The sequence below is a fragment of the Rhamphochromis sp. 'chilingali' genome, assembly GCF_963969265.1.
Source record: "Rhamphochromis sp. 'chilingali' genome assembly, chromosome: 6".
Taxonomy (NCBI): domain Eukaryota; kingdom Metazoa; phylum Chordata; class Actinopteri; order Cichliformes; family Cichlidae; genus Rhamphochromis; species Rhamphochromis sp. 'chilingali'.
In genome coordinates this window covers 22,862,229-22,883,663 of record NC_137933.1, presented here as the reverse complement: position 1 = coordinate 22,883,663, position 21,435 = coordinate 22,862,229, and the positions used below count along the sequence as shown (strand labels likewise).

Sequence of the window (21,435 nt, the reverse complement as noted above, 5' to 3'; positions counted from 1 at the left end):
TGTGAAAATGTTCCTTTAAGCTGCTGGCTTCAGATATTTTACCCACGCCTGTGTTATTAATGTTGAGATAAATTACATCATTATTTTAGTCTAATCTGAAAATGAGTAATTGTCCTTTTCATTCATGACTTTGGTTGAACTCATATACTAGTCTCTCATTTCTCTGCCAGGACTGTGTGACTATCCCGGTTTTCTGTTCCCATACAGTTTGAGTAATTACATCAACTCAGGTGTGAAATTAATATAATAGGGCGGCTTTTCAAACTGCGACGTCTTTGTTCTCCTCTTGACAATAGACACTTAGCTGTCGAATCCTGCTTCTCGTTGAGAAGACGATAGAAAGGTCTGTCATCACTTACGTGCGCAGTGCTTATTAAGCATTTATTAGTCTGCCTAATTTTGCCTGCGCACACAAAAAGGGTTGTTGGATGAACTGATGACTTTTCTTTTGCCATCCTGCAGAAAAAAGCTCAGACACAACAGGTTAGAGAGTTTCATGCAAAGAGTATAAAGGAAAAAGCCATCCACCTTAGCGGGTTGTTCCCAGGAAACGGTTCTGATGTACTTAAGGTGAATATCTCCAGCTTGATGTGTGATCCCACACTATCCTGTGTGTCTCTGTGCGCCCTGCCCCTCAAAGTGTCCTCATTTGCACGTGTTTTAGGACACAGTTGTGGCATGTTTGCAGTGCTCTCCATCGTTCATTAGTTTTCTGGTGTGTTTATTCTTTGTTTCAATAGAAAAAAAGAAGTACTTTAACCTCAGATTTCTATTATTGTCATGTGCTTTGCATGAGAGCTTTGCTTGAACTGCTGTTTCTGCCCTTTACTTTTAATTACTGGCAGTCCTCAGAGGACAGAAGTGTGTACTCTTGTGGTTTCACTCTTAGGGTTTCTCTGCTCCACCCTTCCCCAAAAAGCTGTCTCCAACTTAAAAAGCCCATTTCAACCCCCCCAAATATCCAGTTTATGTGTTTTACTCCTGGCCTGTAGTGTTAATATGGTGTGCACCATTTATAGTTGGAAGTTGGAAGTCCAGTTTAGAAAGTCAGAACAGCCCCAACTTTACAATCCAAATTAGCATAAGGGAACGTAAACAACGGAAAAGCTAAAATTGGTCATCTGCACAGTCACTGTTGTGTGTTGACGCTACCTTTTCCGACTTTTCTACTGAAAGGTACAGGATTAATCCATTTACGTATTTCATTGTAGCTTGGGAAGAAACTGCTGGAGGTGGAAAAGGAGCGCTGCAGGCCAGAGAGAAAAATATGTAAATTGGATGCCGTTATAACAGCCAGATATTATAGCAAGAGTTACACTAGTAGAGTATAAAGGAACAACTCCTGGTAGGTAATTATAATCAAGTATTTGTGTTTTACAACCAGTGGGTACACATGAGTAAGTAAGTACATAAGGGCAGGATCATTGAAAAGGAAGCTGAGACTCAGCCTCAGTGTGTCAGTTATAGTGACAGATCTAAAATTCACTTGTATGATTTTGCTGTTTTCCCAGGGCGGCTCAGTACGAAGGGCGTTTCCCCCGTCGGGTGACAAGTGTCACTCGTGTCAGAAGCGTGTTTATATGGTGGAGAGGATCTGCACCGAGGGGCTTTACTTCCACAGGGAGTGTTTCCGCTGTTCGACCTGCAGCTCTGTTCTTCGACAGGGAGCGCATGCTTTCCACTCTGAAGAGGGTATGCTTCTCCAAATGGCGTAGCCACATATTACCTACATGGCACAGAATAACTGAAATGGCTCATCTTGACCTTCACTTTGATCTTACAGGGAAACTCTACTGCAAACTGCATTTTGATCAGCGGAACAATGGGACGAGCATACGGAGGACTTTCTCTCTACCCTCAGTGAGACCTGTGCGTATTTATCCACCTTCCTCTGACAATGATGGATGCAAGGTGTCTAACTTCTCCTCCCATCACCTCCTTCTTAGAATCGTGATAGCATTCAGGAGCACCGTCCTACTGATGAAGATATCACCCCCTCCAGCAGTCCGGCAGACCTGCAGAGTGAACCCGCAGCAGGTACCTTCAGCTCGTTCATGAGGAAACAGCTGAGCTGGCCTCTGAGTGTGACTCGTGCTGTGTGCAACGCCCCCCGGTATCTGTCCCAGCGTGCGTGTCATGCAGCACGGGCCTTTACCGGCCACCTGAGAGACAACGCACAGGACTACACGTTGCTGTATGAGCTACTGAGCATGAGCTTGCCACTGCTGTTTGTTTTACAAGAAGTACTGCTGCAGATGTACACAGAGGCTGTGCCTGATGGGCCGAGCTCTTTAGAGCCTTTACTGCTTTGGCTGCAGGAACATATCAGGCAGAGGATAATCTAGACTTTCAGCTGCAAAAATTTAACCCTCAACATTAAACCAGAGGCCGAGGAGTTCATTAGTTGCAGCGTCCTCAACCTGTTATCATTTTGTACATGTGCACAAGCACCTTCCTGATGTTTACTTACTTTTTATGATGACACTGTAGGTAGATGTTAGATGTGTGGGTGTGCTGGGTGTGCACTAGCCAAAGAAGACACACTGTAGGCTACTTATGCAAAAAGAATTTTGGTTTACTTTTAGTAGTTTACTTTGGGGTAGTTTGTCAAGCAAGGAAAACTGCACCAAATAATTTTGCAGTGGGTTTGATGAGTGAGTGTTTTTTGTTTTGTGTATTTTATGTTCAATATAGGTATTTGTTGTGCCTGAAAATGAATAAATAAATGAAAAAATGAAATGAAATGAACTGTTATAATATATTGGACACATAGGTTAAAGAGTAAATAGGCAAGTAAATCAAACAAGCCATGATCAGAACATTGGAGCCTATTAGGCTAACTTTTTACAAACTTACTCGTGAAACTGGCCCTGCAGTTAACTGGGATTATGACTGACTAACTTGATGCACTTTAACTTTGAGAACTGCCATATCAATGTAGCAGCAGACACATTTGTCACATTTGACAAAAGCCTGTTCTCATATTAACAGTGACTGCAAGGCAGGCTTTCATTTGACTATGCATATGTACTAAAGACATTTTAATATGTATGCAGGCATGTCTTTTAACAGTCATGTAAGCAGGTTTTTTTACTATCACTTTATAAAACAAACTCTCTGTTTACTCTCAACAACTATTTTTTTATTTTTTTTTTGGATAACACCAAAGGATATTTGACACTATGGACTGTCCTAAATACTTTTAGGTATTTAGTTCAACTTTGCTGCCATCTTCTGTTCACTCAGAACAAAATATATAGAAATGTGGGAAAATTATAGCCGCAATTAAATTTAAAATAACCGAACAGGTTAATATGTGGTCTAACTGAGGAAAAACAGGAAACACAGGGTCAGCAGCACAGGGTGGCTCCACCGGAACGGAGAGATTTTCCGTTTTGCTGTAGACAATAGAAGCGGTGAGCACGCTGTGATGCGTTTGAATGTGCTTGCCGCTCTTGCTGTAATCTGAAAGCACGATGTCGGACAATCAACTGTAAACCTCTCTGACTAGAAGCCACATAGTTGCTTCCTATTTAGACAATCTATTGATGCTCGTGAAGCACTTTAGAGTAATTTTTAAGGATTTGAAAATCGTCTGGCATTATCGTGAGCGTTTGATGACACTATGTTTGTGTTTTGCTCTCTGCTGCCTTATAGTTTGTGTTAAATTACAGAATCGTGTGATCTTATTTTCCGTGCTGTGCAGGTGGAAAACATGTTTTGTTTTGTTTTTTTAATACCAAAGAACAGTTTTCAAGCAAACTAACTGGACTTGCTTCTGTTTAGCAAGTTGACGGTCGAGCAAACTGTAACATGCACAACGGTGCCAGCATTAACTCTGAATGTCAGTATTGTGCATCGTTTTCATAAACATTTTCTATCTTTGTGCACTGTGCTGTGTTTATTTGCCTTCATGTTGTCATTTTTTTTTTATCAGTTCGTGCTTCTCTTTTCCTCTCATTCAGCGGACGCCTTTTATGAAGCCTGTGAGACAATCGGGTGGTTAGGAGAAATGACTTTTTAAAGGTGATCACCTGCATGGTTGCATCAATGTGAGGCTGTAGATGCTGATATCACATATCAGCGGTTTTAGTGCTGAAATAATATTTTCTTTGAAGTGACACTAAGTTTAAGCTAAGCTAAGGTCAGGACTAATCAACAGTTTTGGGAATGAACTAGTACTAATTCAGCATGGTTTGAGACCTCTGCAAAGAAGCAAAGGGCAAATAAGTTCATGTAACTTTTTTTTATTCCGATCTCACCACAAGGTCTTAGTCTTTTTTGGAGTGTTTTCTTCTTCTTCTCATGGATACCTTAGTCGTTCAAATAAACTACTGCTTTCAAGGTGAAGAGTAACATTTCCAACTCAAATTTAATCTAAACATGAGGGGAAAAAGTGTTGCTTTTGTTGCTCCAGAATAGCTTCTGTACATATTGAACCTTGAGGTGAGATTACATGTTTCTAAAGTCAACATTTAACAGTGCACCCTTTTTTTGGAATTATGTTTCATTGAGCTGATGTTGTATTTTAAAGGCGAGCTTCCATCAGCGTCTCCTTACAGGAGTTGGGGAGTGTGAAAAATATCCCTTCCAGCTCCAGACCGGCAAGAGTTGTCACTTGAATGAGTATCAATTAAATCAAAAGATGTATTTGATTTAAAAAAAAAAAATGTGAGTGAGGATTTAAAGAGAAGTACTCTGGGAAGACCTCTTCAGCCTGTTCTTCCCGTCTCCGCTGGAGATGGGCAGCTCAATGCTACGTTATCCACCACTTGCGCGACATACCTGAAGTGCAAGCAACACAAGCATCCAAACTGTGACCGTGATTCCTCCTCTGTGGAAGAAAGGGAAAAGCACACAGCTGACTCATGTGTTTATGCAGTTACTGTAGAATGAGTCCATGAGAGCTACACCTAAAATTTGGCAGTGGCGGCCGGAAGGTGAGGCTTCAAAAACCTCCAGCTCCAGATGGCATCACATCAGACTGGTAATAAAGGCATTATTCTCGAAGCCTTTCCATGATGATCTGACAACAGGGGCAAAGAACTACGATCTGTTTTCAAACCAACGTATTTAACGTTTGAGAGAAATGTTGTTCATTTAACTAATAATAATCATATCCCTTACTCCTAGTCCTACTGTGGTATAGGCACAGATAAGCAACTGACGTTCTAATCCACCATGGTGGATGAGCCAGAGTCATGCATATTAGTCTCATCAGTAATTTTGGTTTGTGTGTTTAGTAAAGAATAAGAATTTTTTTTAAATCCCTTTGAGGTCAACACCTTAAGTCTCAGGCAACAAACTAACAAATTTTCTCAATAAGTGATATCTTTCCCTTTACATGTCTCTTTGCTGGTCGGCCTCTAAAAGCTTGTTTTAGGATGATAATGATGGATGAGGCACATTTTCTTATTATTGTCAGTACACGGTAATGCCTGTTAAAGAGAGATTCTCTTGTTCAGTTCATGAGATTTAGAAGCAGACTTCTTTTCTTTGATTTATTAGTGCCGATATGACAAACACAACACTATACGCTGAAAAAACGGCTGTTAAATTAATGCTATTTTTCTTTCTTGTTCCCAGCTTTTTCATGCATGCATAAAAGTGTACAAAGATCTCTTAGATATTTCTTAGTTTTTCTCTACTCAGAATCAGTTGAACTTGCAGACTATGAAGAACAGCCGGGCATGTGCAGATTTCTTTTTAAAAGTCTGTTTTCTTTGACTTGAAGAAGTCGCCACAGAAGAAAGCCATCACCTCATCCACTCATCACTAAAAAGGGACTTCAAGTTTTATTGCAGGTTCTATTGCAGAGTAAATACACAGTAGTGACTGCTAACTTTTGATATGATGAATGTTTTTCTACCTTGATGGTCACATACAGTCAGTATGGTGTACACTTTGTTTTGCTGGGAAACTTTGGGTCCCTAGACTCACATCAGCCACCTAAACTTTGTTGCAAGCCAGTCAAATACGTAGTGCCTCCAAATTTCCCAAATACTAATCAGACTGTGCTGCAGGATGCACAAGAGCAAGCAGGATCCAAAGAGGAGCCATTCTACAACCCACAGGACATGAATGTGCTACATCCTGGTGCCAGACATCCTGTATCCATGTCATAATGGGCCAGAGTGATTCTGACAGCACGACTTCTAATATCAGGCATTATCTTTTCAGTCCAACAAAAGAACATTAAACAAACTAAAAATAAAGCAATTAAAGCTGCTATAAATATATATATACATGGCAAAATTAAGTCTGACCTATTACACCGTTCCTTATTTTTTGTCATATAGCTTCTGAGCACTCACACAATGCTCATATTAAACAAGTCCACCACTGCCTCTGTATCTAATATCATAAATATGTTTATTAACTCATCTCTGTCTGTGAGCACAGCAGCCTCAGCCACCTGCTGTTCACACCTTCTGTTTGCAATGGGCAGCCAAGATCCAGTGTAAAACACATAATGAACTGTGAATCGTGTTTGCAAAGAACCACCGGTAGACATAATTCAAAGGAGGGTGCTGGAAATGAGCATAGCATGTCACCTTTAAAGAAGCCTGTTGCATTTCAGTGAATATTCATGAATATTCTCAGAAATGTAGAATTTTTTTTTTGTACTAACCTCTGCCTTTCTTGAATAACTTGAATTACATCTGGTTTTTGATGTACACAATACATTCTGTCTCTTCATTAATCAATCTCGAAAGCAAAGTGCTCTCTCATGCCTCTGAAAACTGTAGGTCTCAGAGGTTAAGCTGCCATTGACTGCTCAGCGAAAAATGAAAAAAAGATGCTTGCAAAAAGTAGATAAGTGAACTAAAAAGTCCTTGGCTTTAAAAAGTGTGTTCATCTTTTCAGATGAAGACCGTGTCATTTAAAAAATACACAGCAGTGAAGCCAAAAAATGTTCACTTTAAAAAGAACAAGGTTCAAGGTTCTTTATTTGTCACATGCATAGTTATACAAGTATAACACACAGTGAAATGTAGCCTGACACGCTCCTCGACATGTGCAAAAAATTGGGGGGGGGGGGGGTGTGTAGAGGAAGAACATTCATTATATATATATATATATATATATATATATATATATATATATATATATATATATATATATATAGACGAGGAACCATCATGGAAGGACAGGCCCCTGCACGGTATGTACCACCGGCAGATAGAGGAGGTGGCTGATATCCAGAAATCCTACCAGTGGCTGGACTGAAAGACAGCACAGAGGCACTAATCATGGCAGCACAAGAACAAGCTCTGAGCACAAGATCCATAGAGGCTGGGGTCTATCACACCAGGCAAGACCCCAGGTGCAGGCTGTGTAAAGATGCCCCAGAGACAATCCAGCACATAACAGCAGGGTGCAAGATGCTAGCAGGCAAGGCATACATGGAACGCCATAACCAAGTGGCCGGCATAGTGTACAGGAACATCTGTGCCGAGTATAACCTGGAAGTCCCGAGGTCAAAATGGGAGATGCCCCCAAGGGTGGTGGAGAATGACCGAGCTAAGATCCTGTGGGACTTCCAGATACAGACGGACAAAATGGTGGTGGCTAACCAACCGGACATAGTGGTGGTAGACAAACAGAAGAAGACGGCCGTAGTGATCGATGTAGCGGTTCCGAATGACAGCAATATCAGGAAGAAGGAACACGAGAAGCTGGAGAAATACCAAGGGCTCAGAGAAGAGCTCGAGAGGATGTGGAGGATGAAGGTAACGGTGGTCCCCGTGGTAATCGGAGCACTAGGTGCGGTGACTCCCAAGCTAGGCGAGTGGCTCCAGCAGATCCCGGGAACAACATCGGAGATCTCTGTCCAGAAGAGCGCAGTCCTGGGAACAGCTAAGATACTGCGCAGGACCCTCAAGCTCCCAGGCCTCTGGTAGAGGACCCGAGCTTGAAGGATAAACCGCCCGCAGGGGCGTGCTGGGTGTTTTTTTATTTTATCAAAGTCAAAGTCAACTTTATTGTCAATTCTGCCACATGTACAGGACATACAGAGAATAGAAACTACGTTACTCTCAATCCCTAGATAAAATAGCAAATGAACATTTAAATATAAGAGTGATTAAAAAATGCAGGTAAAATAATTAAAAAGTAAAAATTTAAATAAATACAATACAATTTTACATATAACAAGAAAGCTATACAATATACAATATAATGGGTAAATGACATTGGGTGTAAACCAGGCAGAGTAGTGCAAATAGGCAAATAGTGCAAATGGAGATTTAGTAATGTACGGTAAGAGATAGTGTAACAACAGAGTCTTATGAGGTAATGGCAGTCCAATGCTCCACAAAGTGACTGGTAACTGGTGCAGGCCAGTGAGTGAGTCAGAGTGTGTGTGTGTGTGTGTGACAGAGTTCAGTGAGACCGTGGAGGAGAGAGGGGAGAGGGGGCAGAATCATATATATATATATATATATATATATATATATATATATATACATATACATATATACATATATATATATATATATATATATATATATATATATATATATATATATGTAGTATATGGGTGAATGTGCAGTAGTAGCAGCAAGCAGGTGAATTCTGTACATTAATATGAATAGACATCTGACTATTTTACAGGATATACAATATAAACATATTTAAAATTAAAGGAATTGAAATGTACATTGTGCCTTGGTTTAGTGTCTGGAAGAGTCCTGTCTCAGTCAATTATAGATGATGTGAGAGGGCGGGTGTGTGTGTTTAGGGCACGGATGGCTTGGGGATAGAAGCTCCTCTTGAGTCTCTCTGTCCTTGCCCGGAAGATGCGAAACCTTCTACCAGATTGCAGAAGTTGGAACAGTTTGTTGCCAGGATGGGACGGGTCCTTCAGTATCTGCGCTGCTCTAGTCCGGCATCTCCTGGTGTAGGTGTCCTGAAGCGGGGGGAGAGCAATCCTGCAGCAGCGTTCTGCTGTACGGATCACTCTCTGGAGAGCTTTTTGGTCCTTCACACAGCTGTTCCCGAACCACGATGTCATGTTCTGTGTGAGGATGCTCTCCACAGCACCTGTATAGAAAATCCTGAGGATCTTTGGAGAGACCCTGAACTTCCTCAGTTGTCGTAGGTGATACAGGCGCTGCCTAGCCTTTTTGGTCTGGACCTGAATGTGGGCAGTCCATGTCAGGTCTGAGGAGATGTGGACACCAAGATACTTGAAGGACTGCACCCTCTCCACTGGAGCTCCATTGATGATAATGGGCTTGTAGTCTCTGTGCTGACCCCTTCTGAAGTCCACCACCAGCTCCTTGGTCTTGCTGACGTTCAGCTGGAGGTGGTTGTCCTGGCACCACGATGCCAGATTCTTCACTTCATCCATGTAGGCCGCCTCATTGTTGTTGGAGATGGCACCCAACACCACTGTGTCGTCAGCAAACTTCACAATGGTGTTGGAGCCATGGGTGGCCACACAGTCTGAAGTGTAGAGGGAGTAGAGCAGTGGCGAGAGGACACATCCCTGAGGTGCTCCTGTGTTGATGGTGATGCTGTTGGAGAAGCACCTGCCCACCCTCACCACCTGAGTTCTGCCAGTGAGGAAGTCCAACACCCATGCACACAGACGGCTGTTAAGTCCCAGATCCCTCAGCTTTGTGAACAGTCTGCAGGGCACTATTGTGTTAAACGCTGAACTGTAATCAACAAACAGCATTCGCACATAGTTACCCTGTTTCTTGTCCACGTGGCTGAGAGTGGTGTGTAAGACGTGGGCGATGGACAAGCGATGTATGCAATCTTAAAAACAGCTTTTCATAGATATGTTTGAAGCCCTGTGAAAAACTAAGTACTCTGCACGATTCAGTAGCTTGTAGAACCACCTTTAGCAGCAAAAACTGGAAGCAATCCTTTTCTGTGTGATTTTATCAGTGGAGGAATTCAGGCTCACTCTTCTTTATAACGTAGCTTCAGTTCTATGAGATTTAAACACATTTATTCATACACAGCTCTCCCACTGCAGCATTTCAATCCCATTGAGGTCTGGACTTTGGCTGGGTCATTGCAACACGCTGCTCTGCTCTGGATCATTTGACTCAGTTTTGGCATCTGTCAGACAGACAGCTCACATTTGACTCTAAAATACTCTGGTATACAGAGAAGTTCATTGTCAACTGCAAGGTGTCCAAACCCAGAACATTGAAAGTTGGTATGAGGTTGTGCTGATACATTGTGTTTGGTGCAGTGCATCATGGCCAAACATTTCCACTTTTGTCTTGTTTGTCCCACATTTTTCAGACTAATTGAGACCTGAGATGTAGCTCTTGGGGTTTTTTGGGGTTTTTTTTTTTGCAGTTTCTCTCAGTTCTGAAATTGAACATTGACCTTGCGTTGAATTCGCTAAGACGTCCACTCCTGGGAACATTGTGCCATTGTGCTTCACAGACATGTTGAATTCTCCAGACCAGCAAACTGCCAAAACATCTGCTTTTATACAGACGGTCACACTTACTGAGGATCAATTAATCAAGTGCATTTAGTTATCACTTAGCCTCTTTATTCCTATGGAAATAGTAAGGTCATACTTGCATCCCTTGAAAGCTTTCTTTTTACATATCACTATGTGGAATTTTATTCTTCTAAATGTTGCTTCACTAAAAGATAAAGGGCAAAGACTACGTTCACAACTACTTAGCAATTACTTAGGTATAAGCCACAACAGTAGATGGACACGAGCCATTACACAGGAACAGAAAAGTAATTTAGAGTAAATTGATTTTAGGACAGAGAAGGTCAGTGTGTTGTTGCACAGGAAAAAATGGGGAACTTTTGCTTTGTAGAGGCTTCATTGACAGTCAGAGAATCTTTAATTTGATGGATACTGAACATTTGAGAGGCACCGTGACATTATCATTTATGAATAACTTTATAATAATAGTATTTAATCCCATTTTAAAGATGACATTTTTTTCTTTGTATAAAACATGTTGAATTAACATACTTTTATTTGAATATTCATAGATTTTGTAAGCACTTTAAACCCCTGCTTTCAAAAAAAGAGCTGAGCGATTCCGCATAGACAAAAAATAAGAGCTTTATGTGAGCTTGAATTTTAAAGAGTGAAAATGTTGTAAAGGAATGTGAAAATACTTCGATTGGAGCTCGCACTGAATGTTATTGGTCCACTGAATAGGTCTTATTATCAGTAATCAGCCCCATAGCTATGGGTCAGAATGGCCCACTGGAGTAATAAAGTGTGTGCAATGTGATTTTTTTTTTTTTTACACAAACACATTCAATTATACAGATTAGAAGAATCGTGATCTCTGGAATTTGCTATGATTTTGTGGTTTGCAGTCTGGTGGTTTGGTTTATATTAGTGAAAATTCAAGTTCTTTGAATTTTTTTCTGCACATTTTGACTTCTTGTTGACTATTATTTCTGTGATTCGTTTCTTTTTTGTGTTATTGTTGGTTTCTATCTTGGCTTTATTATTCCCACCTCTTCAGTCCACGCAGTTCCTCTGGATCATGTAATGTCTTTCTTGTTTTTGTATTTAGTATTTGTCCTTCATTCATATTTATTTTGCTCCCCTGCTTTGCTCTCCGGTTTTCATGCATTCCTTACATATTTTATTTTTATTTTTATATTTCACTGACTCTTTTGTATTTTTCTTTGGACGTTTTACTGCCATATAAATTAGGTCACTTTCTGATCCTTTCTGATTTGCCCAGGTCTACCTAGCAGGAACATCTTACAGTTATATGTTGTTTTTCTCCCTCGTTGAAAATAAAAACATATTACACTTAAAAAAAATGCCAACAAGATCATTGAAATGTCATAAAATTCTGTTTGCATGTCAGGTCAACTTTCATATTTAGACTTGAGGTAAGGGAAGAAGATAAACTTCTTGAAACTTGTTGGTTATTTTAGGTTTGACACACTTTTCTCATGTTTAAATTAAAACTCTTTGCACATTTCATTTTAACAAAAATCTGAGGGCCATAGAAAAATGTTTATCTTGTGTTTTTGTGTGGAAATGTGATACAAAAAAACAGTTTTTAATTCTAAAGCGAATTCTAAACAATGAAACAAATTAATTATGAAAAAAAGTGATTTCAAATGTCAAATGTAGGAGATAAAAAAATCAGATAGATCTCTCGGAAGTCTATTAGGCAATAAACACATTCAAATAAAGCAAAAACATTTAAAAAGTAAAAGAGTAAAATTATAATTTTGCTCATAAGGATCAGAGTGAAAGACCTTAAAGGAGTTGAGTGCTGCTCAATAAGTGTGTGTCATTTTTGCTGCCCCCTAGCGGACACAAATATAAATACTGCAGCCATAAGTACTGTGAGCACAGAATACACACACACACACACACACACACACACACACACGGACACGCAGACACACACACTTTTAGCCACACAAAATACTTGAATACAGGACACGGACAATAGCGCAGGTACTAAGGTCACATAATAAGCTTCAGTGGGTTTTGTCATTAGCAGAAATATGTTCAGTATGTGATTACTTGCTGAAGCTCCAAGGGAGTTGTTTGAGAGAGCTCAATTTAATTATTTTTATGTGATTGTTATAACATCAAAAACAGCTCTGAGGAGTCAAGGTGTATTAACAACTCATATTTACTAAATATTTCAATTAAATTTGAAAGAAACCTTTGATAAAATGTTTTTAAAAAAAGCCTACGCTCAGACAAATGTCAGCCAAGATGTCCTCATAAAGGCACAGAACATTTTTTTTCATGAAAAAAAAAAAAATCAAATCAAATAGGCAGCTGGGGTGCAGCGCTCTGAAGAGTTGTTTTGTAAAGCACGGTCCTGCAGAAGCAGACGTCCCCGCGTCGTTGTTGTGTGCGCATCTCTGAGGAGTGCAATCTGTTTACAAACCTCTTCGAACTTTTTCATTTTCTTTATTAAATGACATTTCCTTAAATGCATAAAGAGCCAAAAAGAAATGAAGTTATACACTAGCAATGATTAGCATTCAAGCAACAGAGCAATCAGAGCCTGAAATTGCACTGAAATTACAGAAGCTGTGAAAGTTGATGAAAAAAAACAGCAAAGCCGGGACGAGATGAATCTAAAAATATAATGCCATTATTTTAGCCCTTTCACGCAAATCATCCTTTTAAACAGTCAAACGCAATTCACCAGACGGAGGAGATATACGCCAGGCTGCCAGAGTAAATAAACTATCTGAACATTTACATTTCCTCTGAGAAGAAAATCCACCTCTACAACACGAAGTGGAGCAAACAGCTGTCATTTTAGAAGATTTCCCCATACTTTCAACATTTTTAATATAGTTATTGAGAAGGAATTCGAAGTAAAAAATTGAAAATTGATAAGAAGCTGCTGTCATCACAGAAAAAAAGGATTCAAACAGCTACAGCGCAACAAAAGAACTAAAAGCTATGGCTTACATATTGTCATATGTAAGAAAACAGACTAATCCAATAAATTTGAAACCTCAGATAAGCAGCATCTTGGGTCCAGTCTGACTTTCCCACAGAAAATAACAGGACACTGAGAGATGCATTTAAGGCAGTGCTTGTTGTCTTAAGCGCGGCGATGCTGCCGTTCAAAGAGGCTCCTCTGTGTCTGTATCCTGCTTCTGCTTCAGCCTGTTTGATGAGACACATAAAAGCCAATAGGAAATGCCCTTTAGAAAAACATAATGTCTTAAATCACAATCACATGGCAGGACAAAGTCACATGGTATACACATATTACTGCTCAGTGAGTGGGAAACTTGCAATGTCCTATCTCGTATTGCTAGAAGAGTTTAAATAAAATTCAAAATCCAAACTCTGTTTTCAATCTCATCTATAATTTATAATCTACAGGCCAAAGCTGAGTTTATATACTGTAGGTGGTGTTGAGCCAGTCATCACAGACCAGAAACCAGGCTTGAACAGCTTTTGTATCAATTTTGGAAAAAGAAGCATTTCCCTAACTGGAGTTGGAGCGCTGCACTTAATACTCACGTATCTTGAAAAACTACATGCTGCATAGTTCTTTCCTTTTTTTAGGGACATGTGATCTTCAATCTGTTCAATGTTAAAATTATTCAGACTGTTTCTGGATCAGTTATTTAATAAACCTGGAATATAGGATTTCATTTTTCCTACTTCATAGTCTGCAATTCTGAAATTCAGTTTCATCAAATTATGCAAAATAATTTACAGTTCATCAATAAACTGTAAGGAGGAAAACGTAGTGAAAGGGTATTTGCCATTTGCCAAGCCTCAGAATATATAGAGCCAAATGCATCAAAACTTTATCTGCAAATTGTGAAATTAATTCATTTAATTACAGAACTACAAAGAAGCAGGAATGTTAAGGAATGAAAGGGAAAAATTCAATTAATTGGTGGTAAAAAAAAATAGTTAAAAGAAAACTATGATGCACATAATTAATAATTTCTCTCTTTTTACATTTTTTAAATTCACCCAATAATCTGCTTTGCAGCCAAGAACTGGACTTCCTTTTTTCTTTCTTTCTTTAAAATGTCTTCGCATCAGTTCAAAAATAAGCAGTGTACACTTTATTAACTGAATGTTTTAACAAAAAACAAAACAAAAGGTTGAGGCATATCCTTGAACAAATCGTATGGTGCCTCTTCCGAATTTAACTGGTGATCGAAGCATAACACAAACATCCGGGACTGCATTTTTAAAACAGCCTTCAGCAAAACAAAATCCTTCAAAATTTTTTGCCTTTATTTGAACCAAAAAAAAATCCATCAACCTGCTCAAATTGAGCCTCTGCAGCTTGTCCTTTAATGCGAAATATGCAGCTGGATGTGATTTTTGCTTCAGTTTATAGGTAGTTAGGTAGGTAGGTAGGTAGGTAGGTAGGTAGGTAGGTAGGTAGGTAGGTAGGTAGGTAGGTAGATAGATAAATAGATAAATGAAAGTGCTGCACGGAAAGTCCTCACACTTGATGTATACCATCTGCTCTCCATCACTTGAATGATTAAAAGAACACACAAAGCTTAGCTTTTCCTGTATGAATGAGATTTTAGTTTCCTTAATTATTCAAGGCAAATTTCAGTGTTAAAAGCAAATCAGATTAGCGCAATACAGCAAGGAGGTGCTGGCTTGGTGCTGGACTATGTGGGCTTTGGCTGCATAAGCATGCCTCTTCCTCTACTGTGGAAGCAGAAGATGACCACATATCCATCAGCCCTGACACAAATTTTTAAATCTAGCTCTCCAAACCTCTTTGTTCACGTCTGGCCTTTCTGGCGGGCTGATCAAAATGCCATTATTTATTTAATCTCTCCTCTCTCTTCTGTGTTCCTGCATGGCTCATAAGTTGATGTACAATTCATCAAATGCAGTCGACTATGATGAAAAACATAAAAGAAGACCATTAGCTTTACTGATGTGTACAGTGTTAGAAGAACAGGTTTGTCCTCAGTCGAACTTTGAACTATACGCAACAATATAAACTCACAAGCAGAAACAATTTTTTTGTCCTGAACAGCTTTATGGAGAGATTGCTCTTCATTATTAAAAACACTGACCGTAAACCAGCAGCATGAACCTCAGCAGCTGGTTCAGCAGGTCCTCAGTGATAGCTGTCTGTCATTAGGTTTCTGTTTTGCATGACTTCATAGTCTTACAAAGAGAGACTTGTACAAATAGTTACATTTCTCCTTGACTTTAATTGAATAATCTTTTTAGCCACATAGCCACAAATGTATTCATTTATCACACAGAGTACCTTCACATGCCCTCTTTGTAGTGAGGGTGGTCTACTGACAACTCTATACACTTCTAGTTTGAGCTAAATAATTATAATTATTATTACTATCATCCTCGCCCTATGGCAGCTGTTACAGGAACATTGTTTGCAAGGGTTGCATCTGACTAAATAATGTCTCTTAGGTAGATGAGACCAAAATAATATACAGTTCCATAAATCAAACACAGCATATGAGCACAAACACCTCACAGCAGCTGTCATGTATGGAGGTGGAGGGGTGATGATGGGGGCTTGTTTTGCAGTCACTGAACCTGGGCACCTTTACTCCTCTTTAAAGATATACACATATATACACACACACACACACACACACACACGCACGCACGCACGCACACACACACACACGCACACACACACACATATATATATATGGTCCAAGATCCTTGCTGTTGCAAAGGGCCATGTTTATCTCTAGCTACAATGTTATAAACTTATGTATGCTGTCTACTTGCAGCATGTTCTGTCACACTTATGACAGAACATGTTATGGCATTGGTGTGAATGTGAGTATAAAAGGTTGTCTTTCTCTCTATGTTAGCCTTGCTGCGTCCTATCCTCTCGTCCTATAGCTGGGATGGGCACCTGAATTGGATAAGCGGATGAAAATGGATGGAGAGTTCAATAAACCCTGGCTTTTTTCTGTTTTAGTGTATCCTACTTTTAACCACTGAAGGGATATTTTTTGTGTGGCAGTTCTCCTTTAAAATATCATTAGCATTTCATGTCATATGTGGACAGTAGATGACGAGAATAAATCATTTCTTTGCAGGTGAAACTCCTGAGTTTGTAGCCAGAGTATGTATATGGTTGAGTCCATGATAAAATGCTACTCAACGGTAGTTCCAGGTCACAGCATCATATCAGCTGCTCTTACTTTTGTTTGAAGACGCTAGTATAAATCGTGCCTTGGACTTTCTTTCCAACCTTATCCTCTGACATTTAAGCTGGGATAGTAACAATACATTTCAATAGCCCATTGTTCTGAACCACTATCATCAAAAAAGCCCAGGTCCTAGATGCTGTGCTTTTTCTCCAAAAAGCAGAAAATGATCACCCATAATCAGGCATTACACGCCAAGATGTCTTGAACAGGAGCATTTCCAGCCATTAGATGTAATTACACTCCTGTATCTGCCTTTATATACCACAGTATTCATATCAAATAAGCCTCTCTCCACATACTAAGACCATAGTCCTGTCTGTCCTTTATGCGCTACAACAGCAGTTCTGGCAGCAGTTAAGAAAAACACCCTAAAAAAGACACGTTTGGTAACGCTGACACTGACCATGAGTAGTTTGTGTCTTTTAGGTTTGTGAACTTGTATGACGCGTTTGTTATTGATTTATGCTAGGCCTCCAGAACAAGAGAATTTATAAAATCCTATTCTCCTGTGTTCTCTGCCACTATCAGACCTTTTAAATCACAGCACAGCTTTCTGTGTTTGGACATGCATATTTGTGTTTAGTATTTTTTGAAAATGCATCCAAATTACTATTACGATTTTGTGTTGTTGTACCTTTTAAAACAATTTTCCTACATTACAAACAAACAAGCATAATTTCAACAGATATGTGTATATATATATATACATTTGGATAATTCATTCAAACCCCAACATTTATTTATTTATTCATTTTTTTTGCCAGATGGCAGAAATTTAACAATGCACGAACTGATTGTTTTCGAGAGGCAGGACATAAAGCTTTGTTCTAAAAACATGCATCTGTGCGATATCACAAAATCCTCCGCCTCAGATACAATCTCAGTGCACATCTGGTCATAATCACATTTTAAACATTGGTTATGCAACAATCTGTCTTTAATGTCTGTGTCCTGCTGGCAGGGCCTTTGAAATGAGCTGCCACAAAGATAAAGAGCTTTGTAGGCTACAAGCAGGTACTCACACTGTTTAATAGTGATAAAAACACCCAAACAGCTGCGCTGGCATATCTGAGTTGGAACTGCATTAGTGAGGATTTTGTGACAACTTAATTCCAACGAGTGACACATTTCGCTATCACTCTCCTTCACAATCTGTTAGGCCTCTGCATACTATGCACTTGTATGTATGTATGGTATGTTTGCATATGAGGATGATTTAGATTCATGGCTTGTGTAGAAACAACTAAATGTTTGATTCTGTTATTGATGAATGTTTATGAAATCCTATCACAGCAGGTGCAGCAGCTGCAGTAAAAGCGAGTTAAATCTGCTGCTTTTACACCGTATGATCAGTAAATGATCTTTATTAAGGGCAAAAAACTCACAGTTTTTCAACATAATAAAAAATTCAAAAATGTCAAACGTTATAAGTACACAAAAAATGATTTGATAAGAAAAGTTACAGAAATTCCTAAAGAAAATAAAGAAAGCTTAAGTAAAAGCAGGAGGTTCTTTCATAAATAAAAGTATGTTTTAAAATCAGACTTAAAAGATGATACTGACTCACCGATCTGGCAGATTGTTCCAGAGCCAAGGGGGGTTTGCAGCTGCGACCCTGGAACAGACAAAAGACATCTGCCTGAGGATCTCACAGTATGTACTGGCACATACTGTACCAAGACATCAGAGATGTAGCTAGGAGACTACATAAGGCTTTAAAAGAAACAGTAAAAAAGTAATTTATTGTAAGACATACATACTGGAAAGAAGTGTTAAGAAGCCAAATCATTTGGCTCATTCTCTTAGTTGTGGATCAAAGTCAGACAGCTGAAAATAGCCTTTGGTCTTTAAACTTTGATGGGACTGAATGATGGGACAAAAACAGTTTGTGATGACTGTATGAGCAGAATTTGCAGATGTGACGCGTTCGAGAGAGCAAAACAGGAAGTAAAAAAGCATAGACGTGCTGTATGTTATATGTGACTACAGCAATTGGAGGAACTGTCTGGTGAAATGTTTGATATCATGTGATGTTGTTGTGCACTTTACGATGAGAACTAAAAACACTGATGTGGTCTGATGTGTCTTTACAATATTTTTACTCTGACTGTAAAAAATATTGTCTGATTGACTGGGATATTCTTCAATGGCCCGGTTAGCCTCCCAGTTTCAACCCAATAGAGCAACTTTTCAGTTATTAAATACAAAACGAAATGCAGAGAAACCCACAATCGAGCAAGCAAATGAAGGCGGCTGCAGTAAAGGTCTGGCAGAGCATTGTAAAGGAGGAAGCACAACATATGGGGATGCTCATGGGTTCAGTCATTGACTGCAAGGGATTTTCACTCAAATATTTTTGTTTTTTGAAAAAAGCTACTTTGTGCTGCTCTCTTGTCCTGGGGGATCACCACAGTGGGCAGTTCCGCATGTTTGGTGTGGCAGATTTTTATGCTGGGCGCCATTCCCGACACAACCCCAAAGGCAATTTGTGTCTCAAGTATTAAAAACAATAATTATATTTCCTTTTGAGTCTCTGAAGACATTTTTATGTCTAATAATAGTTTTAATTCCTAAATAGTTAATGCAACACTTTGAATTAAACCTTAAAGTCTGAACTTCAGTTAAATCTTTTTTAATTTAAAAACCTTTTTGGTAGTGCAGAGGCAAAAATTTCATTGTCCAAAAACGTATGGACATATGTTTGTTAAATGTGACCGGCTACAATGGCCAATACTTCCTGTACTCCTGCTGTATTACTGGTCTGCAGGGCAGAAATGTATAATACTCCATGCAGTGATTTTCATTTATTAAGTCTACTGATGGTCAACCACAGACCTACCAGCTATTAAAGGGAGTCCTGTTTAATGGCCAGAGTGGTGGGCAACTGGTTCTGTTACTGACATTTATTTTATCTTCCTGTAATAAAATAAATTATCATTGGCAAAAAGTGACTCTGTGAAAGCATGGCACCCTGCCAGCATGCTTTATGGCCATTATGTCAATTTAGCTCAGTTTAACAGTATTTAATCGACCTTTGAGTTGAAAGCTGTGAATTTATCAGCTTTCAAAGGAACTTTGTAGACACCTTATTTATTACAATTGTGGTTAAATAAATGTAAACCAGGAGTTCTCGACTGCTAGTTATGATACACACTGCAAGAGGGGCTGTGCTGGGCTAAAAACAAGCAAAAGAGAAAGGAAAAATCAACAGGTTGCACACCTGCTCTTTAAAAAGGGATGGTGGGTTTGCTTTTTTTGTGGTGCAAAGTTGGAATACCACAGTGTGCAATTAATTTTTTGTATTTTCTTTTGTCTTAATTGTGAGACTAGTCTTACTCTCATACTAGTGCACATGGATACATTTTAGCACACCAGGTACTAGGGCTCTGGCATTTTTGCCCAGGCAGCCCATCATGATTAAAAACAACAAAGAAAGAAATTATGTACAGATTTCATTTTTGTTTGATTATAGATATTGAATTAGGTTTTAATCAGGTTGGTACAGTTGTTGTGGGTTATTCTTAGCTGCAATGCAACATGTGACAACAATTAAAAGCGACACTTTAACTATTAGCAATGGCTTTCATTTTACCTGAATGTCCTTGAATCATTCTCTCTTCCGAATTACGGCCCTGCAGCTATTTTCTTACGTTAATTTCATCTTCCTCCCTTCTCTACAGCTGGTGCTAGCAGCAGGAGCCTCCTGCGACTGTGAGGCCTTACTAGTTGTTGCTGGTACTACTGCTCATGGTGCAGCGGCTAACAGCAGCTAACATGTTGGTTAACTTGACACCTTTTTAGCTTCTTAGGTTTTCATCTCCACCTTTTCACAACTTCCTCCGCACTAAACCTATCTACAAGTTAGGGTAGGGGCCAGTTGCATTAAGAGACTTGATTGGACAGTCAAATCTCAGTAATTAAAATAAGCCAATGGGCTGCTGTCAGTGCTATTATGGGCGGTCCATCGGCCCAGAAGTGCGTCAGCCAACCGGGAAAATGCCTGGTAGTCCAGATTATCAGTCCAGCCCTGCTGGATTCCTTTGACTGTATTTTTCAGCATACAGGACTGATGTTGCGTATTCAATATATTTCAACCTAAACCATGATTTTTTTAAAAACCATAATCTGTGGTGCTTAAACGTACCCAAACAATAGACTACATCCTCTAAGTTCAGTGTCTTGTGATTTATGCCACTGACATCCTGCCTGTCTATTTTTCAGTTTTTATAGCAGCCACAATAATATTTGTTGACACAAAACACCATATTTATGGATCGTTTAAAAAGTTTGAATAACATCCTTGGAAACTTTAAAACACCCATCTAGATAATGTTCACATATTGGCTTACAAGCGATTAGTAAACATGTGATTCAAACTTTCAGTTTGAAAGGATGTCTCATTTTGACTAGTGGGGAACACCATGGTAACCTAAGCTTTGTGGCTTTCAGACTGGGGAATAATTAACCAGCTGAAGTCTGAGTCTTTTCATTCAAAAGGGAAGATAATTAATCTCACTGGAGATACTGTGTGGAGTACAGGCCATTAAGTAAAGTTCAGACAGTGTAAATCTGGATTTTTACAAATTAATTCTCTGTACAGAATCTGCAGCTTTCATCTGAAATATAATGGCATCTTTGTCCCGAGAGAAGTACACAAAGATTGGCATGTACATATTTTTTTATACTTACTTTTACACCTCGAAGTACTTTTTAAATATTCCGTTAGCCACGCAGATGACGTCCACATCAAAGAAGATGCCCTATACATGCAATGTACTACAAGTA

General features: G+C 39.2%; 1 protein-coding gene and 1 long non-coding RNA gene across 5 annotated transcripts in view; one reads left to right on the top strand and one right to left on the bottom strand.

The window, feature by feature from the left end:
• mical2a (microtubule associated monooxygenase, calponin and LIM domain containing 2a) overlaps window positions 1-3,900 on the top strand; it is a 37,155-nt gene extending 33,255 nt beyond the window's left edge. For 2 of the 4 annotated variants that reach the window (XM_080884418.1, XM_080884419.1), the window contains exons 19-22: window positions 463-570; window positions 1,512-1,692; window positions 1,784-1,869; window positions 1,947-3,900. In XM_080884418.1, coding sequence (XP_080740544.1) covers window positions 463-570; window positions 1,512-1,692; window positions 1,784-1,869; window positions 1,947-2,345 — 774 coding nt within the window. In that variant the 3' untranslated portion in view covers window positions 2,346-3,900. The remainder of the gene's footprint in view (window positions 1-462; window positions 571-1,511; window positions 1,693-1,783; window positions 1,870-1,946) is intronic. The other 2 variants (XM_080884420.1, XM_080884421.1) reach the window with 2 other exon arrangements.
• An 8,234-nt stretch (window positions 3,901-12,134) lies between these two features.
• LOC308398042 lies at window positions 12,135-20,475 on the bottom strand. The gene is made up of 3 exons (XR_013971892.1): window positions 20,243-20,475; window positions 18,218-18,265; window positions 12,135-13,618 (listed from the first exon to the last, which is right to left on the bottom strand). It is a non-coding gene; the product is annotated as an uncharacterized lncRNA (long non-coding RNA).
• Between the last annotated feature and the right edge of the window lie 960 nt (window positions 20,476-21,435).